Source organism: Diabrotica undecimpunctata, chromosome 1, assembly GCF_040954645.1.
Source record: "Diabrotica undecimpunctata isolate CICGRU chromosome 1, icDiaUnde3, whole genome shotgun sequence".
Classification (NCBI taxonomy): Eukaryota; Metazoa; Arthropoda; class Insecta; order Coleoptera; family Chrysomelidae; genus Diabrotica; species Diabrotica undecimpunctata.
Genome location: NC_092803.1, coordinates 142,068,149 through 142,089,022, shown reverse-complemented (window position 1 = coordinate 142,089,022; position 20,874 = coordinate 142,068,149). Strand labels below are relative to the sequence as shown.

The window sequence follows — 20,874 nt, the reverse complement described above, 5'->3', positions numbered from 1 at the left end:
TCAATCCATGACGACAGTTATCAGTTTGATTACGCTAATATGCACGAAGTATTGGTAAATCATAGATTATAAAAGGAGAAAAAACATCTTAACAACCCAGTTTAGAAAGAAGCTTTGAAAACCATTATTGTTTGGTGGCAATGGTAAGTAGTACTAAATATTATAAATAAATTATTGTATTTAATAAAAATATACAATATTAACATTAAAAATCTCTTGCTAAAATATTTGCCAAAAATCTATTTTTCTAACTAGACCGATAGGTTTGTTTTTCTGTTGTTATTGGCGGCACATTAAATTAAAAGCTTTTCAGTGAAATACTGCAGTTTTCAAGCTCCATATAGCGTACTTTATGGTTTAACTCGGCTGATGCAATATAGTTGAATATGTTGCATCATATTTTGTAAGTTATTCCAAGGAGTCAACGAAGTAAACACGATCAAATGTAAAATATTTTAGTTTTCTAATACTGATCAAATTCTTATATTGTTATAATTTATTTTTTATTTTTTGTGCATAAAAAATCTTTACGTAGCTATCTTTTCTTGTGCTGATATTGTAAACTCTTTGATACGTAGTTAAACTTATTTCTTATTTTTCTCTTCTAAATACCTTGTAAACGTGATGCGTCTTCTCCATTCTTTTCGACCCACATTATTTTGACGTGTGCCCAATGGAGTCATTTCAATTTCAACTTTTTAGTAACATATTATGTTCTTACTTTTCGCTTCATTCATATTTTACAAATTTTTACTGATCTGTAGTTATTAATTAACTTATGTACTCATTTGATTTCATTTTTCTTATTTCATTATTTATTATTATTCATTGATTAATAATTATTCCTTCTGGCCGAACCTTTCAGTGTCTTCCTGTATTTTTAAAGATTTTTATAGCTTCGATTAAATCACTTCGCAACTAATGTAATTATCTACTTTTTAGTCAGATATCCTTTTAATTTGCTTTATTCACTTATAGCGCTCCTTTTTGATTAAAATATTTTCATAGTTTTAACATCCTAATTTGCAACACCCCTCTTCAATATTATTATATTTTAAAAGTTTATTATGTTAAATTTCCTTGTAAATATGTTAAAAATTAGATAAATAAAATACTAGAAAGCGTAGCACTAATGAAAATAATGAAAACAGCAAATAAATGTTTATAAAGATTCCTTTATAAACATTTATTTGCTGTTTTGTTTGCGTAAAGATGGATACGATGGGCCGACATAAAAAACAAGATAATTAAGAGTATTAATAGAAATTAAAACAAATTAAAGTTATTTAAATTATTATAAATTGTATTCTGTTTCATTGTAAATATGTCGTGTATTCAATCAGTTTTTAAATAATATATTTCCTCCAAGATATTTGATTCAATTTGGCATGATACATAGGCAGACTTCCTTGGTATCTCAAGTAATTTGTCCTTTTATTACTACTCGTCCAGTTTCTTGTCATGTAAAGGTTAGTTGATGTTCTTTAAACAACCGCTTGTATGGGTTTTTATTTTTAATTTGTGGCTTTTGTCTATTTGTAGGCCTTTTGTGTTTTTATTTCGTGATTTAATTTCATTAGTGCATTTTTTGAAGTAATTCTTTTATGGACTGCATTTATCATGAAAAGTTATTAGCGCAGGAACAGTAAGTAATCAATATTTAACAGCATTTAAATATTGTTGTACAATCTAGCATATTTCAAAAAGTTTTTCACGATCTTTAAAGTCTAGTGCACTGCGTAAGTCCCGTGGTAGTTAACCCTTTTTCTTAGTTAGTAATTCTTAGATATTTTATAAAAATATCATACAGAGACAGACAATGTCATTCTAGTAGGTTTCCTTCTATATATTTCAGAGTCAGGCTTTAACTGACTAAAAGGTTTTGAATCAAACGCCAATCTATGAATGGATATGTTTATCATCTCGTTAAAACCAGCAAACTGTATCTGTCGAGATAAAAAGAGCAAAATGCGCATTATACAGTGGTAGGTAGACGAGTTATATATATAATATATATATATATATATATATATATATATATATATATATATATATATATATATATATATATATATATATATATATGTAATAGTGTAGTTTGATCTGCTCCCGAGTTTTGCTGGAAATAGTTTTCATAAAATTTCTTCCTGCTTGGCATGATTTTTTAAGTTCTGTATGTTTTTTTAAGGAGAGCTTTTGGGCGAAAACCGTACCTCAAAATCTAATATTTTTTGTGAAACTAAGGGGTTTGATTATATGGCTTCAGATGTGGAGTTAGAGTGTTATGTTTTCGTGTGAATAAAATACATTTAGTTTTTGTCGGTAAAAATTGTAATCCGATAGTTCTAGACTATGATTCTAACTGATTGATTGTTTGTTGTAAATGTTTTTGAATAGATGTAGAGTTTTTTTCTTTGGCAAGTAAAACTAAGTCGTCAGCGTATAATCTTCCTTTGACAATCGGTGAGCATTATTGAAGTATGTCGTTAATGGCTGTTAGAGAAAGGGTTGACCTTATAACTGATCCTTGTGGTACTCCATTCTCTTGAACTTTTTTATCTGAGTTAACGTTGTCTGATCGAACTATGAAGCTGCTAGATTGAAGAAAATTTGAAATAAATTTTATCATATTGCCCCTGATACTCAAATTATGCAATTTTAATATAATATTGAATCGCCAGACATTATCATAAGCTTTATTAAAATCAAAAAAGACTTCGATATAATATTGCTTATTTGCAAATGCTTAATGTATTCCTGACTCTAAGTCTATTAGGTTATCTATAGTGGATCGATTTTGCCTACATCCGCTTTTTTGTGGAATAAGGAGTTTTTATTCTTCCAAATACCATCTTAGCCTTTTATTTACCATTTTTTTTAACACTTTACATATAATATTAGTTAAAGATATTGGTGGATATGACTCAGTTGATGTCCGGGATTTCTCAGGCTTATGAAGTGGTAGTATTATTGCTTCGGACCAAGTTGATAAGAAAACCTGGTTACTCCAAATAAAATTATAAAGGTCTAGTGATAAATTTTTCCCATTGTCTGGTAGATGTAGTAGAACTGCTAAGGGGATACCGCCTGGTACCCGGCTTGAATCTTTGGAAGAGTTTAAGACTACAGGAAGTTCTATGAAAGAAAAAGAAACGTTAAGGTTGTGAATCTCATATCCGTCGAATCCCAATATATTTTTTTCGTTGTTTTTATGTATTTTAAAATTATCAGTGTAATTTTCATCACTGGAATTTAATTCGTATTGGTCTGCTGACATATCTACGATTTCTTTTCTACCACTAAATATTTTAGTATTTTTTCCTCGAAAAGGAATCTTATATGGTTGGCTTTTGCCAGAGATTTTCCTTAAGTTTCTCCAAACTGTACTTATGATTGAAGAGGTATTTATAGATGAGGTGAATTTTTTCCAGGATTCTTTTCTATTCTTTTTTAGAATGTATCTTGCCTCAGCTCTTCGTTTTTTGTAGCCCGTTATGTTTTTGTCTGTTTTGTATGTTTTGTATGTTTCTTTAAAATTTTTGTTTTTCTTACATATGTCTCTGCAGCTGCTGTGATGATTTGTAAAAAGGTACTTAAAAACTTCTCAATGTCGTTTGATGATGTGAAGTTGGTTTGGTTAATGTTCTGATATTTGTGGTTTTCTGATGAGTTAAAGAAATTATAATGGGGTAGTGGTCACTACCATATACCATATAAGTAGGGTAGAACGTCCCATGTTAACGTAGTGGATAGAACTGGGTCACACAAAGAAATATCAATTGCCGATGATGTGCCATTTTGTATGTTGAATCTGGTTGGTCTTCCGTCATTAAGTAGTTTCAGATTTTGGGATGTTATAATATCTTCTATAGTTCGTCCTTTCCGGTTAAGTTTTATGGAACCCTACATCGGATTGTGGCAGTTAAGATCTCCAACGATAATTCTAGGTGAAGGAATTTGTTCCAAAATAGCTGTTAAATCTTCTTGGGATACATTTTGATCTGGTGGGATATACATATTACATATTGTTGTTAGATGAATTTCGCTCATAGACCTATTTCTTTTGTTTCCATTCTGATCTGAGTTTCCCTCTTTTTCGTCGTCCCAGCGGTTGCAACTCTATGACAGTTTTGGAAGTGTTGTTCCATGCATACTTTGGAAATACTCATATCACCTCAGTTATTACTTCTCGATATCTTAGTATGTTGCTTTATTAAACCAGTCGTCATAGATTTAACACTCCTACCCATGGGCTTTCCCCTAAAACGGCCCTCGTAAAGAGCGGCAGAAATTACCTCTTTTTGTATAAAATTAACCGTTTTCTCAGAAACAACGCTTGACGAGACTGGTGATTTGTAATAAATTTGTATAAAATCGACGGTAAAAATTCTCAATCTTCTGTGTTCTGAGTGTCATATCAACAAAAATCAAATTGCATGTAGGTTGCACGTGCAATTTTTATATTTTGTCGCAAATAAAGTCCGTTTTTATAAAGATGTTAATAATAAATAAACGTTGCACGATTTTTGCTATTTTGTACGATTTACGATGAGATCAATAGAATTTATAATTTCCATTGAGCGATCGTTATAAAATTTTCATTGCTAAAGCCCAATCTTCAAATACTATAACATGCAAGTTCGATTTTGATTGTTGGAAACCAATATTAGGCATTTGAGTTATGACTAAAAAACGCTGAATTTAGACTTTTTTACAAGCAATGTCACGTCACAGGAAATGCTTTCACAAAGACGGCATTAGCTGTAATTTTTAGATAGAGTTTTGTAGTTTCAAAAAACGTACATGTTTAATCGAAAAAAATGAGTTTAAGATTATTTGTAATGCAAAGTTCAAAGTAGAAAGTTCATGCTATAGGTTTTAAAGATTAGGCTCTAACAATGGAAATTCCATAGTGACCGGTGAATGGAAGATTGAATTGGTCTAATAAGAATCGAAACAAATGGCAATAATCGGGCGACATTTATTTATTTAACAGCTGGATATATAGAAACGGACTTCATTTAGAAAGTTGCACTCTTCATTTTTAAAACGCATTTAGATTTTTGTCGATAGAATAAGTACTCTGATCAAAAGTTATCATATTTTTACTCTCGAATTAATACAAATTTTATTTAACCCTCCGTTCATCGGGTGTGGTCTGTGAGTCTACGACGAAATAAAAATTTTGGATAATTCTCTCATTTTATTTTTTTTAATTTCTACCTTTTCAGTACCTTCCTATAAACTAAATACCATTCGTTTTTTTTATACAAAACTGTTTTTGAAATTTATAAATAGCTGCTGCATGGTCGTTTGTCCTGATAGACCCCACCCGATCAAATGTGTAACAATATTTGCACTGCTTCTTAGTTGTATTTTTCTTTCAACTTCACTTGGCAACCCTGTGCATTTTTGTGAACTGGATTATTCGGTTGTTTCGAGAAAATACATCAGTTCACCGATAACACTGCCGTATCATATATACCGAAGAAAGGAAAAAATGTGATTGCTGTTTCCACTGTGAACAGAAATGATCGGATTGATGAAGATACTGGTGATCAGAAAAAACCAGAAATAATTACTGTTTATAATTCCATAGAGAGTGGAGTAGATGTTGTAGACAGAATGTCAGAAACATTATATGATAGAACATCATATAATGTTTACAGACATGCGAAACGTTGGCCAATGGTAGTAGTTTATAATCTTCTTAATCTCGCAGCAATTAATGCATTTGTAATTTACAAAGGCAATAACCCAGATGGAGAATTTTCCAAAACGCAAAGCTTATTCCAAAAAAAACCTAGGTATGGAATTGGTACAGGAGAGTATACGACGGCGAGCAGTTGACACGCATTTAACAAAAGCTGTGCGTGCTTCGGCCGTGAGACTCTTAGGCATTGAGGTCGACGTTGTACCAGAGCCCCAGCCAGGTAAGAGAGGAAATTGTAAATATTGCAAAAGACGCAAAACTCGCTTTTTTTGCAAAATTTGCAAATCCTGGCTATGTATGGACCCAGTGGCGGCTCATGTGGTAAAAGTTTGGGTAGGTCATGCCAGCAAATTATATATAACTATGTGTAATCAGTGACGGATCCAGAGGGAGGGGTCACGGAATCATGACCACCCCTTAACCAATTTTTTAATGATTTCTCTGTTCATTTTAACTTCGGCGTTGTATCTAATTTTTGCGATTTTTGATTTTTCATCCAGCAAATCGTGAACAGAAAACGCCCTCTTCTGCACATCCTTAAAGGACAGGAAATTACTTAAATGTTCCTTGCAACTGGAATGTTTTTTTAAGGAGGCAGACATATTTTTTAAATCAAAGTATCGTTCACAATTCCATACACATTTCTTATTAGAAAATAACAAACACGGCCAACAATATAGTCTGTTTTTCGTAATACTTCCAGACAATCATTTGTAGACATCATATCAAGAGCAATAAAAAGTACACACCTTTTTCCCATCTTTTTGGTCAATACGCAATGTTGGAGTAGGCCTTTTATTCATAATAATTTTTTTTCTATCAATTTCAGTTCTTCTAGATAATGGCGATTCCAATAGTGAAACAACAATATCCAAACACTCACTATCAACATTACTATTACTGCAACCTGGTAAAGCGTCATAAAAACTCATTTTTATGTGTCAGTTATAAAACAATCTCATATATATATATATATATATATATATATATATATATATATATATATATATATATATATATATATATGTATATATATATATATAAGTTGCATACAATCAGGCGATATAGAAATCATGCAAATGTGATTTTTTTCTTCGAATTTTACGAATTTTTTTAAATTTATTTGGGCAACCGTGCACTTGTTTGCAATTGTGTTGTTTGTTTAAAAATATGTTACAATTATAGATTATGCTACATATTTTTTTATCATAATTTAAAATAAAATTTACAATGCGATAATTACGTTACAATTGACAACGATGGTCGCCGTAGGCCCGATCGTCTGGTGCCTAAACAGCAAGCATAAACACGACAATATAAATAGTTGTCCGGCAAGCTGCTTACTTCAAACGCTTTTTGTACGGGGATCTTATGTGAGCTGGGTCGGCAAGTTCCGATCGGGCCTATTAATGATTTTTAAAATGCCTGAATACGATTCGATGCTTTATATGGTAATATAATAACATAGTTGTTTTAACCGACGCTAATGTATTGCGTGATTTAGTATATTTAAAAGTTATTTACATGCATTAACATAATTTTTGAACATATGTTTTTCAATTTTAAAGCTCTTAAAATTATTGGGTAGGCCCGGCCTATCCTGCCTACCCCCAAAAGCCGCCACTGTATGGACCACATAATGGCATGCCGCAAAGATTGTTTAGAAAAGTTGACCACCAAAGTTTGACCACTGTAGTTTGTGTCCACAATTAAATTTTTTATTTTATATATTTTTTTGTAGTACTTTGTTTCTAATTAGAGTTTTAAATGTTTTTTTTTTTTGTTTTTTTTTTCATTAATTAGTCGCTGTTCACAAATTTGAAAAAATGCGTTGAAATTGTAAACATTTTTAAAATTTACCTAATATAAATTAAAAAAGCTTTGGAATTGTTTCTGTAATAAACATTATATAGTAAATAATTCGTTTAAAACACGTTTATGCGAAATTAGCAATAAAATATATGCTGTTGCTCGGGAGGCGGTATTTCATTATGGTCCTCACAGACCACACCCAACCGAAAGTGTTTCAGTATGGTTACCCGATGAACGAAGGGTTAAAAAATTAAATTTCTGCGTGCCGAATTGAACTAAAATTTAAAATCGCCGGTGGTTTTGAGCGTCAAGAACGGTTCATTCTATAGAAAAAATGCTAATAAACATTTTTATTTAAAATTTTTTTAGCTATATTTTTTGCCTGAAAAAAATTTTTTTCTGTAGCATATAGATTATTATTGGTAAATCGACGTTTATCCTATGTTTCGGTGTTTTGCGAAACCTCCGGGGTTTTCGAATGAATGTCGTGGTAAGGAGTGGCAAACTTTTTCAAATGTTTTTGAGTGTCAGCCAAATTCAGCTTATTTGTAAGATTTTTAGAGGTTCGGTGGCATTTTCGTCTGTGACATGACATTTCTAATTCGTTCTTGTCTGAAAATATATAAATACTGCACTTCTGATTGCATTCAACTCTTCTGTTCTACCCGTTTCTTGTTTTTTCACTAATTGTAAATGGTTAGGGTACTTTTGCAATTTTGTTACTTTGAAGTAAGTTGAGCGTACTAATATTATTCACACTAATTTGTATCCAAAACTGCAAATATGTCTTTAAACTTGGTATAAATATCCAAATTTTTGGGAGACTCTGTTCTTGTCTTTATTTTAATCCTTTAAAAATTTGGACCGATTAAGTTCTTGAAAAGTTAGAGACATAGCTAGAAATATTATAAATGTTCTACAATAAGTAAGTTTTAGTGAAAAATATCCTAAATTACTAAAGTCCGCTCTTTCGAAATCCCATTGTTTCCAAAGACGAAAACCCCAAGTTATTGGTCTTCAATTTTGGAAAAGGTAATTGAAGTGCACAAGTACTTGAAGAAGTTCTTGGAATCAACTTTTAATAATTGTCTACTTCATAAAATATCATTTTATTTTTGTTTCACTCTTCTATATTTTTCTGCTAATGGGTAACGCTTTTATTCAATATTATATTATCAGAATAATATGCAAAGAAAACAATATTTGTCATAAAGAGAAAAAAGTTCTTGCCTGCAATTAAAAAAAGGATAGTGATACTTTGAACTAAATAGGTTTTGCTATTTGTAGTGTTTATTTTTATCATATTCTTTAAATTATTTTATACAGTATTTACTTAAATTGCTTGTAAAATATTTTTATATAATTTAAATTATGAAAGAAAGTTCAAATGTTATCAGTGTATATTTTGAGAAAATTTGTTTGTATAATCATGTATATAATATAAAACTTATTTTACAAAATTGTTTCTTTTAAAAATTATTGCAATATTCATATTAGAAAACTACGCAGTTTTAATAGTATCGCAAGATTATTTAATCAAATTAATGCACGTTTTATCGCAACACGAATTTGTATTATATATCCATAACTGATTGTAATGAAGATTACATTTTATAATTTTTATTTTGACGTTTAAATTTCCACTCCGAAAATCCTTTCCAAAGAATATAATTTTAAAACAGAGTGATTTTTTTAATCAACTTGTTTGACGTTTATTATTGTTTTCCAAAAATTGATGTTTGACTTACTTGATCTCGATCTTGGAGTCATATATCCAAGTTTTTAGTTGACAATTCTGAGAGTGATGCTTGTATCCTCAGAATGATGAAATTCTGATTGAAAAGCTTCTGAAACTCTTTTTTATGGCCCATAAACATAATATTTAATTTAAATTCTAAATGTTAAGTATGTTTATGTACTATATGTTTAGGCGTTATGTGTTTATATATTGTGTGTTGTGCGTCTCTGGCGTTTCATGAGAGCAGCTGGTTAGGCTCTGTCATATTATAATTTGATAATTTCCTTTTTGATATTAATGTTGTGGTTTAAGATTTCAATAACACATCCAGAAAATAAAGTGAGTTATTAAAGTCCTTCTCTGGATGTATTAATCAGCTGTGATTCATAACGTGCATCTATCAATGTGTCGCTATATTGTATCAATCATAACGCATTATTTTCGCACTGTACATAGTCTACCAGGATAAAAATAAGGCATAACCTCCGATTTCTTTGAAAAAGCACCGATTTTTTTAAATTTTTATAAACGTACATAAAGAAACGTGGAGGGAACTATATTTTATATAATTTTTATTTCTTTGATTTTTAAACACAAGTTTATGCTCGAAACTATCGACAGCGTGGTCATGCATCAAACGTGCCAGAAAAGGTATGCTCATAAAAGGCTAGAGGAATTGTTACGTAAAAGAAGCATCGACGTGTCTCTATTATCATCATTATCATTAACATCTACACTATCGCTAGTTAAATTACAGCTATCATATGCATAGAAAAAGTTGATCTAGTCGCTGAAAAAATGCTTCTTATAATGCTGCGGCGTCAAATTTTTGGTGAATTCCTGGATACCTTGAATAACCATTTGAACGATTGCAACCACAAATTAAGACGAGAAATATTATCACGCATCTAATACTTTGAACTATTTAACGGCTGTTAAAGCGCAGTATCATCGAAATAGCTGGAAAAGCAATGCATTACTGGCTAGTGATCAGCATAGTAGTGGCTCAAGCTCGGGAGACTGAGACCTCAAAAGCCCTGAAGAAGACATCAAAGAAGATGTCGAAAACTCGGCGTAATGATAATCGACGAGGTTCAACCCGGAAGACTTTTGAGTTCAATATTAATTCTTGTAATAGTATTAATATTAGCTCTAGGTTTAATTGTACTAACCACGGAAATGTGTCCTTTAACGCTTTTGTGGCGTTTTCTCAATCTGTCCTCGTTGAGAATTATGTCGCATTCGAGCAGTCCTTTGAAACTTGTGCATCTATACTATGTTAATTCTTTTTTTTTGCCTCAATATAGGCATATTTCAGTTAAAAAAATTTTAAAATAAAAATTGTACAATACAAATTAGTTTTCTTTTAATTTATCGTATATAAAACAAAAAACAAACAGCAATTTTGTTTGTGGATATTTCTAAATGTTATTGAACAATACAAGCTTTGAAAGCATTGATAACTTAATTGTTTCGTACCAAAGCAGGATGGAATTTGTTTGAAATAACGACGGGCTGTATTTGTTTGGAGTTTTCTATACAAACCTCAAGAAGGATTGGTATTTTTCACTACAAGTAAATCCAACATAATTGACAATTATAGTTATTCTGTGGAGAAAAAATCATTTAATATTATTGAAAATTAATGCTAGTGTTAGAGAAATCTTCACTAGTTTTATTATCAATATGGTTGCCGTGTTATAGTTTTTATTCCTTATACAGTATTTAATTCTTTAAAACAGTGTTTGTAGTTTATTACAAAGACAGAACTTTTGTGGTTTATAAGTAAATATATAGACATTAATTATTTTTATTAAAAATTTTCTTTTTTTTTCAGACAAGTTATTCCGACAAAGGATCAGTGGTAAGTTTAATAATAAATGAAAAAATAATAATTGGTAATTGTATAATAATTCTTATTAATATATTTTAATGTTTTGTTATAAAAATTATCACGTTTTTATGTTGTTTTAGCCCACTAATGGAAAATTTTTGAATTTCCATCATTTAACATTTTACGTTGGAAACGCCAAACAGGTAAAGTTTTTGTTAATCTAATTATATATATTTTTGAAAAATTGATCATTTATTATAAACCTTCGGTTTTATTATCATTTGTTTTGAATAGAATTTTTAATATGTCCACTATGTAAGCAAAAACACAAAATTAGTATTCTAAAGTTTAACATCACTTATTCTCAAACGTTTGATCAAACAAATGCTAAAATTGTGAGAATTTTGATAATTTTTTGATGGTTTTTTTAAATAAATTAAAATGACAAAAAGTTAATATTTTATCAACAGTGTTGGGCTTAAAACTAGAAACGTTTAAAACAGAAAAATTTATTTTAGGCGGCTTCATATTATATAACACGATTAGGATTCCAACCTGTATGTTATAAAGGTCTTGAAACAGGAGATAGAGACTACGTTCAACATGTTGTCCGCCAAAATAACGTAAGTTTGATATTTTTACTATAGTTATTCTTACTAGTGCTTTTATTATAGTAAAACTTTATTATTTTTATTATATGAAAATAGACACAAGTTCTTTATATTTATACCCCTGGATGTTGTTTCAGTTTAATTGTATGCAAATGAGCTTTGAAAATGTTAATGAATTTTAAATATTTTCTATTATTTATGAATTGTACAAATAGTTCATCAGTTTCTCGCCTGTGTCATATTAATATTAATCCTCTTTACATATTTGACTCCTCTAATTGTTTCGAAACAATTAGACGAGACATATCTGCGAATTCCGCATTGAACTTGCGCTATTTTTATTGAACTATCCTAACATAATAATATGCTCTCTCATTTTGAGATATTCACACTTATCTAAATATTCTAATGTAACAACAAAAATCTCTCATACTTCTTTCTTTTTAACTCTCCAAATTCAGTACCGTACGTTATAAAAGATGGTACTTAATTTTAACACAACGGTATTAACATAAAATAAAATTTGCCTTTCAGGCAGGTCATCTTCTTTTTCTTCAGGTGCCGTCTTCTTAGCGAAGGCTGACGATGACCTTTGCAAAGTCTTTCCTATTTTGGACTTTCCTTATTAAACTTTGAAAGTCTAATCCTGTCCAATCTTTGATGTTGAGCAGCCAGGTCATTTGTCGTCTACCCGGGCCGCGTCTGCCTTCTATTTTCCCTTCTATAATAAGCTGAAGGAAGTTATACCTGTTGTATACCTGTCGTGTCTAAATATGTGTCCAGGATAAGACGTTTTACGCTTCTTGACAATTTCTGTGAGTTCACGTTCTCTATTCATACGCCTTAAAACTTCTTCATTTCTAACGCGGTCGGTCTATTGAATTTTTAGGATACGACGAAATACCCACATCTCAAAGCTCTCTAAACGTCATAACAAGCTGACTGTTAACGTCCAAGCTTCCACGCCGTGTAATAGTACACTATATACATAACACTTTATCATGCGGTATCGTAGGAACAAATCAAGATTACGGGTAGTGAGTAACTGTCGCATCAAGAAGGTGTTTCTTGCCTGTTCTATTCTACATTTAACCTCTTGTTCTTGGTCTAAGGTTTTATGTATCCAACAGCCTAGATACTTAAACTTTTTTACTTTTTTAACTAGATTGTTGTTGACTAGTATGTTTATAACTGGTGTGTGTTTTTTTGAAATTACCATTGTTTTGGTTTTTTTACATTCACCTTAAGGCCGTATAGTTCTCCTTCTCGCACTACTTTGGTAACAGAATTTGTAGTTCTTCTTCACTGCCAGCAATCAGTACTGTATCGTCGGCATACCTGATATTTTTCACGATTTTTCCATTGACTTTTATTCCTTTTTGTACTTCATCTAGAGCATGTGCAAAGATGTCATCTGAGTACAAGTTGAATAATAATGGTGATAGTATACAAACTTGTCTAACTCCTCTTTGGATGTTTATGGTTTCAGTATCACCCATTTCAGTTCTGACAGAGTCGTTTTGGTTCCAGTAGAGTTCACGTATTGTATTAATGTCGTTTAAATCCAGGTTCTTTTTTTGCAAGCATTCTATTAGCTGATCGTGTTTGACTTTTTCAAAAGCCTTTTCATAATCTAAAAAGCACAAGTAGACATCTTTTTGTTGATCCCGACACTTTTGCATGAGAACAATGAAACTGAACAAAGCTTTTCGAGTTTCCATACCGTTTCGAAAGCCAAACTGTTCCGGACCCATATCTTCTTCGCATTTTTTGTAAATTCTGTGGATAATTTTTAGAAATAGCTTCAGAATATGGGGCATGAGACTTATTAATCGAAAGTCGTTACATTTTCTGGCGTAGTTTAATTTAGGTATAGGCACAAACGTAGACGTTAACCCATCTTGTGGAATTGTACCAGTATTGTATATACTGTTGTAGAGTCTTGATAATAGTTCTTAATTGTCTTCTTCCAAAAGTTGTTTAATTTCACTATGAACGTAAGACAGGTCATCAATGGATCTTTTCATAGAGTCATTTTAAGTAGGTAAGAGTTAATTAGTTGTTACAACATTATTAAGGGAGCAAGAAACGCTAAAGTAGTGTATATCAATCATCAAAGATGAGCAGCGTAGAAGATGCCTAATGAAATAGTTCCGCTTGTAGTGCCCTCCAAGTCTCAAGCTTAACGATAACGTTTTCCTGTCAGATGATTCCTACGTCTTGCTTGGATAATGACTAGTGTATTAACCGCATTACTATACTGGACACATTTGTGGCCATGTTCCATTGCTTTATAATACCGATACTAGGTTTTTCTTTTTCTTACCGTGCCTATCCGTTCCGAATGTTGGCGTTTAGCATGCGCTACTAGATGGTTGATATAATTACAATTTAAAATCATGTAACTATCGAAAGGAACCGTATCAATTGGGGAGCAAAATATTTACAACGTTGTCGTGTTATAACACATTAACACAGGGCAGAAAACAATTGTTATTTGTTTTGTGACATTGACATCTCCAGGAAATTCAAAACTCAGCTATTTGATTCATAGACATAGACGTATATCGTATATTGATTACTTTTTTAATTTCAGAAACAAACACACGTTTCTCAGTACGAAGTTTATAATTGAAGTAGAAATAATATTGCTTAGTTTTAATTTTTTTTTTCCTTTTCGGGACTGTAATCTAATTAGATATTAATATGAAGGTTTACTAAATATATAGTAAGCCTGAGAGATTTATTTGGATAACTCATTGATGAAATTTTAACTGTCCCTTGAAAGACAAACTTCACCTACCATGTGTACAAGTGAAAATTCGAATGAATAAATTAAAATCAATGTAAGAATAGACACAATAATATAAATAAAGTTTTTACAAAAAGTTTTAATAAAATATATACACAGATTAATTAAATTATGTTCATCAGAAGAGTTTGTTAAAATGTATTTTTCGGACAATAAAACGGATTTCATTGAGGACAACTCACTCTTTCCTAGCATATTGGGTTTTTTTAGCATTCTTTTTTTCTTAGTAGAATAAAAGCTATATTGCTTCCGTATTTTCTTATTTGCTGGTTTTTAATTGTTTATAACTACATCAGATTGAAAGCCATGGTGTAGATTACTTTTTAATAAATTTATGCTGTTCCTGTAAACTTTTTAAGTATGCTCTACTATACTGTCATCAACATGAGTAAGATCAATTTCAGTAAGCTCTTGGCCACATTGTTTAAGTAAGTCCCGTTTATCTGGTCCTTTGTGAGCCCTAACAATACTGCTTGTACCTGGTTGTAATTCAGTTTCGCTGATAGTACTGCTGCTGAAACTCTTACAGTGAATTACATTTACTTTAGTATTACATATTTCCCTTTTATTTTTTGGTACAGCAATATAATGAATATGTTTGCACATGATTCCCTTTATAAAATAATCAACGCAAGTACATTGATATGACTGTGTGAATACAAATGTTGCATTTAACACACTTTAACGCACAGCATAATAAAATGTGCGTTGGTTTTTTAGAAACACTATATTGCTGCTCATTATTTATTACATGCCAAACATTTTCATAATTATTACTAACTCGGAAAGAACTTTTCAATGCGATTTCATCCCTTTTTTCAATATTTCCTAAATGACTTGTGTCTTTCCCTTTTATTTATTTGATCATGCGATAAATAATTTTGTCTCTAATACAGATATTTACGGCATGAACTCCCTTATCCAGCCTTTTAACTACTTTCTCGTCTAGCTGAAAATATTTTATGCACTATTGCCTAGACTCTAAATGCAGGTTTGTGTTGACACCTGCTGTTTGACGATACACATATATATGCCCAATGTTCACATCCATTTATATAATTATCGACAAAATATTTTCCAAACATAATTTAATCTGGATCGTTCTGTAACATATTTACAAAATTCTGTATTCCTTTAAGAAAATTAATTTCATTAAGTTCAGTCTGAATAACTTTTAGAGCTATATGTACCTTCTCTCGTTTTTCTTTGTCAGAAATGTTATTTAAATTAGGTGTCCAGGCTCTTTTAACGTGCGAGGAACAAAATATCTAATAAGTTACAGCACCCATACTTGCAGACCATGCATTATAAAAAACAGTAGTTAGGTTCTAGCTGAGAAAATTCCAACCTTTTCTTTAATTTTGTCAAAAAAGAATTTAAAAATTTCAGAATCTTTTCTGTTTGTAAATAAACAGGCTGTAGGAAAACCTTCACCCAGTTCATCAACTACTAATATTGTGGTAAGTTCGAAGTCATAGCTATTAAGCCCATGTGTACTATCAACATATATAACACCCCCATTACCATAAGTTTTAAACATATATTCTTGAGCTAAATTCATGAAAATTAAACATAGATAATGTTTATTTAAGTAATCATGTTCAGCTCCCCGACTTTTATAAAACACAATGTTAGATCCTTTTTTCTGAAATTCTTCGACCCCACAACCAACACTCACACTATCAATGGAATGTCTAACTCCACTGTTAATATTGATATTATATGCACATTTTATATTATGAATATCTTTTCTTGTCAGCAAATCCTTTCTCTTTAACACTGATGGTTGTATATTTTCCCTGACAGACTCCAGAATTCTAAAACAATAAAGAAAAAATAGCATGGCACTTGGGAAGTGCCAAGAGAAGTGAATACATCTGTCGGCATATATTGAACATATATATATATATATATATATATATATATATATATATATATATATATATATATAATCATAAATGTATGGTAAGTAAAGTAAGATACAAAAGTCCGAAATTCATTTTTTTCTAAATATCTTAACAAACGTTCCTGCAACATCTAACAAAAAACACCCATTTGGGACTGTGTTTACTGCTCCATATAATTTAATTTAATTCGATTCTATTTTATAATTCATAATTTAATTTTATATAATTTTATTGATTAAGGTTATACAGGTAAACATGTGAATAATCCTGTAATAAGTGTATATGTACAGTCTGTCCCAAACCCTTCTTTCAGTGCGTCACTAATTTTGAAGTAATTTAGGATTTTAAGAATGTCGAGAATTATTGCATGACATTGCATTACATGGCATTGCATGACATTGCATAGTTAACTCTGACAGTTGAAGGATCGTAATCGGCTAAATGTGAAAAGGTTATTTTTTGAAAATGTGGAGTAAAAACTTTAAGAATTGAAATTTGTTTTAATTTACATATTAGAGGTCCTGTCCTGTATAAAAAATTTTATTGCGCCTTATATTGGAACGGCAGTTTGTCGTAATTCCTATTTTATACATTCCAAGGAAAGTGCTTAATTAGCTAAGATTTATTTATGTATTTATTATTATTTATTACAAACACTATGGCTAAAATGTATAGTATTTAAACTACTAATATGAATATTTTTTAGAATAATTTAAAAATTTTAATATTAGTCTTTGTTTATTCTCGGTATATCTCGGCATATTTAAAATATTTTTATGACAATAAATACAAAATTAAATTTTCACTGTAAAATGTCTGATAATACTAACTTGGAATGACAATTATCATTTTATCAGTTGGCATTGTCAAAGTACTGTCACTATCGAGACCATCTGCGTGAAATTATATTTATGCGCATCATTGATTGGATATCTATTTAGCGTATTCTAAACTCCAACCAATTATATATCAGTAAGTAGAATTCGCTTTAATATGCAAATACCTGTGAACGATATATAATTTTCTAAGTTCTATGTATAATAATCGCAGACTCACGTTTTTTACTGTCACTTATAGCTTAATGCGTTAGAGAGAATTCGATCAACTGTGACGCACTGAAAGAAGGGTTTGGGATGAACTCTATGTATATTATATGGTGTACTGCAAGGTTACTACACGCGTTTCGATTTTTCGACTTACGCTAAATAGGATTTCGGGCCCGTGCAAAACATCATACCAAGCCATAAGAAGTATTCACTTCAAAATTGATTTATAACATAAAAACTAAAATAGGGTTATTTGAAAATAAGTATGTTTATTTTGATGCAGGAACTTCCATAGCTAATTTTTCAGCAATTTCTAATTTATTGGAATGTGAAATCCTTAAATTCTGGAGTTCGGTAACATGACCATAATGTTCAGGTACATATTTGGCATTATTTAATTTGGCAAAATTAACAACCAAATTGATAATAAATAAACCAAATAAAATTAAAATAATAGCAGAAAAACAGCAAAGTTTTAGGTCAGGAAGACCTAATGAGACACCGACGCTATATTTATAATGCAATAATTTTAACTCCAAAAAAAATCATTGGAATACAACAAACCGGTATATCTATGTTTCGTAGACCCTAAGGAGGCATTTGACCGGGTTAAATTCTAGGACGTTATCCACTTATTTACGCAAGAGAGATACCTCTAGGAATAATAAAAATAATCAAAAACATCTACCTAAACGACACAATAAAAGTAAAAGTAGAAGAAGAACTGACTGACCCTATAGAACATGGCAATGCGATAAGACAGGGAGATTCCTTGAGTCCTCTATTGTTTAATCTTATTACGGATGAAATATTAAAATAAGGTGAAAACTAAAAAGGATGCTAAATGACAATGACAGAAAGACAACCTAAAATAAACTATGCAGACGACGCAATACTACTCTCCAAAAGTGAAGATGATTTACAAAGTATGCTGCACCAATTTAATATAATTGCTAGAAAAATTACCATATTAATTTCTTCAAAAAAGACAAAATGCATAACAGTAAATCTACTAAGATATTAATTGAAGCTGAAAGGTCAAATAATAGAATAAGTGATGGAGTTTAAATGGTTGGGCATCACAACATCTAGCTATGAAACAGACGTGGAAGATCAAGTGAATAGAGCAAACAGAGCCGCAGGTTGCAGAATAAAACAATATAAAAAAATAAAAATATCGGAAAAGAAATGAAAGGCAGAATTTCCGAAACAATCATCAGAACAATGATTACATATGCAACAGAATTACGACCTACACTGAGAGGACAAAAAGAATGTTAGAAACAGCAGAGATGAAAAATTGATATCACTATGAGACAGAGCTCGAAGTACAGATATCCGACGTAGATGCAAGGTGAAGAACATCAAAAACTGGGTAAGAAATAGAAGAGTAGAATGACAAGATCATATAAGCCGAATGACAACAAATAGGATAGTAAAGATGGCAAGAGACGGTTACCCAAAAGGAAGACGATTAGTAAGAGGGCCGCGAAAACGAGGGAACGAGAAATTACTAGAGGCGCATTTGAAAACAGACAAAGTCATGTCTACATAAAAATAATAATAAAAAGTCTTTTACTTTCTTCTAGTAAGTTAATTAAAACACTTGCTAGTTTGTTTGGGTATGATTTCACTCATTCCCGATAGGATACATACCATGGCGCGTTCACTAGTATGCGTAGTATCTTGTATTAATACCTTCTGGAGATGTGTATATTGGGGTTGCTGGCAGTATCCTCTAGTTTAATACCATACCATATTTAAATCGGCGTTATGAGTTTTGTATAGGAGCTATTTGTTTTCCAGGGTGAGTTGTGATTTTCTTTCTATGAGTCAATAATACTGTTTCAGTTTCAGACCTAATTGTTTCCTTTTAGCGAATACGTGCTTCTATCATGTTAGTCTGTGAACCAGATGCATCCCTATGTATTTAGTGGAACCCTTAAATAATAAATTCCTAAAATCTAAAGATTCACCCAATTAAGTTTAATTTGGATGCAATAATTACAATAATCACTTTTATAGATTTACAACAAACAACTAAAAAAATAATAAAGTAGATACCATGATAATACCATTACCTATCCGAAACAAATAATTATAAATGCCCATTTTATTTACCCTGTAAATAATAATATAAGCACCTACACCTGAAACTACCAGCTTCTATAATTTTATTACTCCGTGGCAATTGCGAAAACACTTACAGTTGTTTATTAACTGTTTTGTCAAATAAACAAAAAACATGCAAAAGAAAAATACTTATGTCCGTTAAACTAACTAAACTTGTTTGCAGATATATCTGGTGCTAACTTCCCCCTACAATCCAGGTGAGCAAGTATTAAATGATCACTTGATTAGACATGGAGATGGAGTAAAGGATGTGGCATTTGAAGTCGAAAACTTGGAGGGAATTGTAGACGTAAGTTTATACATTTAACTGTACTTTTTGTAAATAAAATTAATAAAATGTAATTTAAATTTACGTCTATGTAAAATGTAGCCTCTAAAAAGACTCATATTAATACTTATTTTTTGTAAGCTACTGTCTTACTTATTGATAATTGGAGATTTTAACGCCAAATTGGGATTCAAACAAGATGATGCAGAATCTGCTATGGGAAACTTTGGATTTGGTGAGAGAAATGAGAGAGGTAACAGGCTTCTTGACTTCTTACACAAGGAAAATCTCTTTGCGATGAACTCATTCTTCGGAAAGAAACCCCAACGTAAGTGGACATGGAAGAGTCCGAACCAAAGAACAAAAAATGAGATTGATTTCATAATATCAAATCGGAAAGATATTCAGGATGTAACAGTATTGAATAAATTTTCAACGGGGAGCGACCATAGACTAGTTAGAGCAAAAACCACTTTTAACACTGAAGTTGAAAGAACAAAAATGATCCTCAAAAAGAAAAGTGGAAGGTGGAACACTTTACGAAGAAAATATTAAGACTAGTTTGGATACACACGACTTAGAGAATATCAGCATCAATGAAATGAACAATAATATTACCCAAATATTGAAAGAAGCTGAAAAGAAATACTGTCCTCGTCCTGAAAATAATAACAAAAAATTAGGCCACAACACAAAACATCTTCTAGAGGAAAGAAGAAAACTTAGGGAAAATCAGGATCATAACCAAAATGAACTAAGAATTTTGAATAAGAAAATTAAAAAGGAAGTTAGAAAAGATCTGAGACGATACAATACGATGGAAATAACTAGAGAAGAAAACGAAAGCTTGAAAGTACTCAGACAGAGCATGTCCATTGGAAGAAAAAACGTCCACAAATTAAGAAATGAACAGGGGCAAATCATTGAGGATAGAATTCAAATTATGAATACGATAGAGAGTTTTTATAGACAACTATACAAAGAACAGCAATGTAACCGG

At 31.0% G+C, this 20,874-nt stretch overlaps 1 protein-coding gene across 1 annotated transcript in view; it reads left to right on the top strand.

The window, feature by feature from the left end:
- Positions 1-20: 20 nt before the first annotated feature.
- The window catches only part of Hpd (4-hydroxyphenylpyruvate dioxygenase), a 45,127-nt gene continuing 24,273 nt past the window's right edge, over positions 21-20,874 (top strand). The window contains exons 1-5 of the mRNA XM_072520154.1: positions 21-143; positions 11,101-11,127; positions 11,238-11,300; positions 11,616-11,720; positions 19,770-19,895. Coding sequence (XP_072376255.1) covers positions 141-143; positions 11,101-11,127; positions 11,238-11,300; positions 11,616-11,720; positions 19,770-19,895 — 324 coding nt within the window. The 5' untranslated portion in view covers positions 21-140. The remainder of the gene's footprint in view (positions 144-11,100; positions 11,128-11,237; positions 11,301-11,615; positions 11,721-19,769; positions 19,896-20,874) is intronic.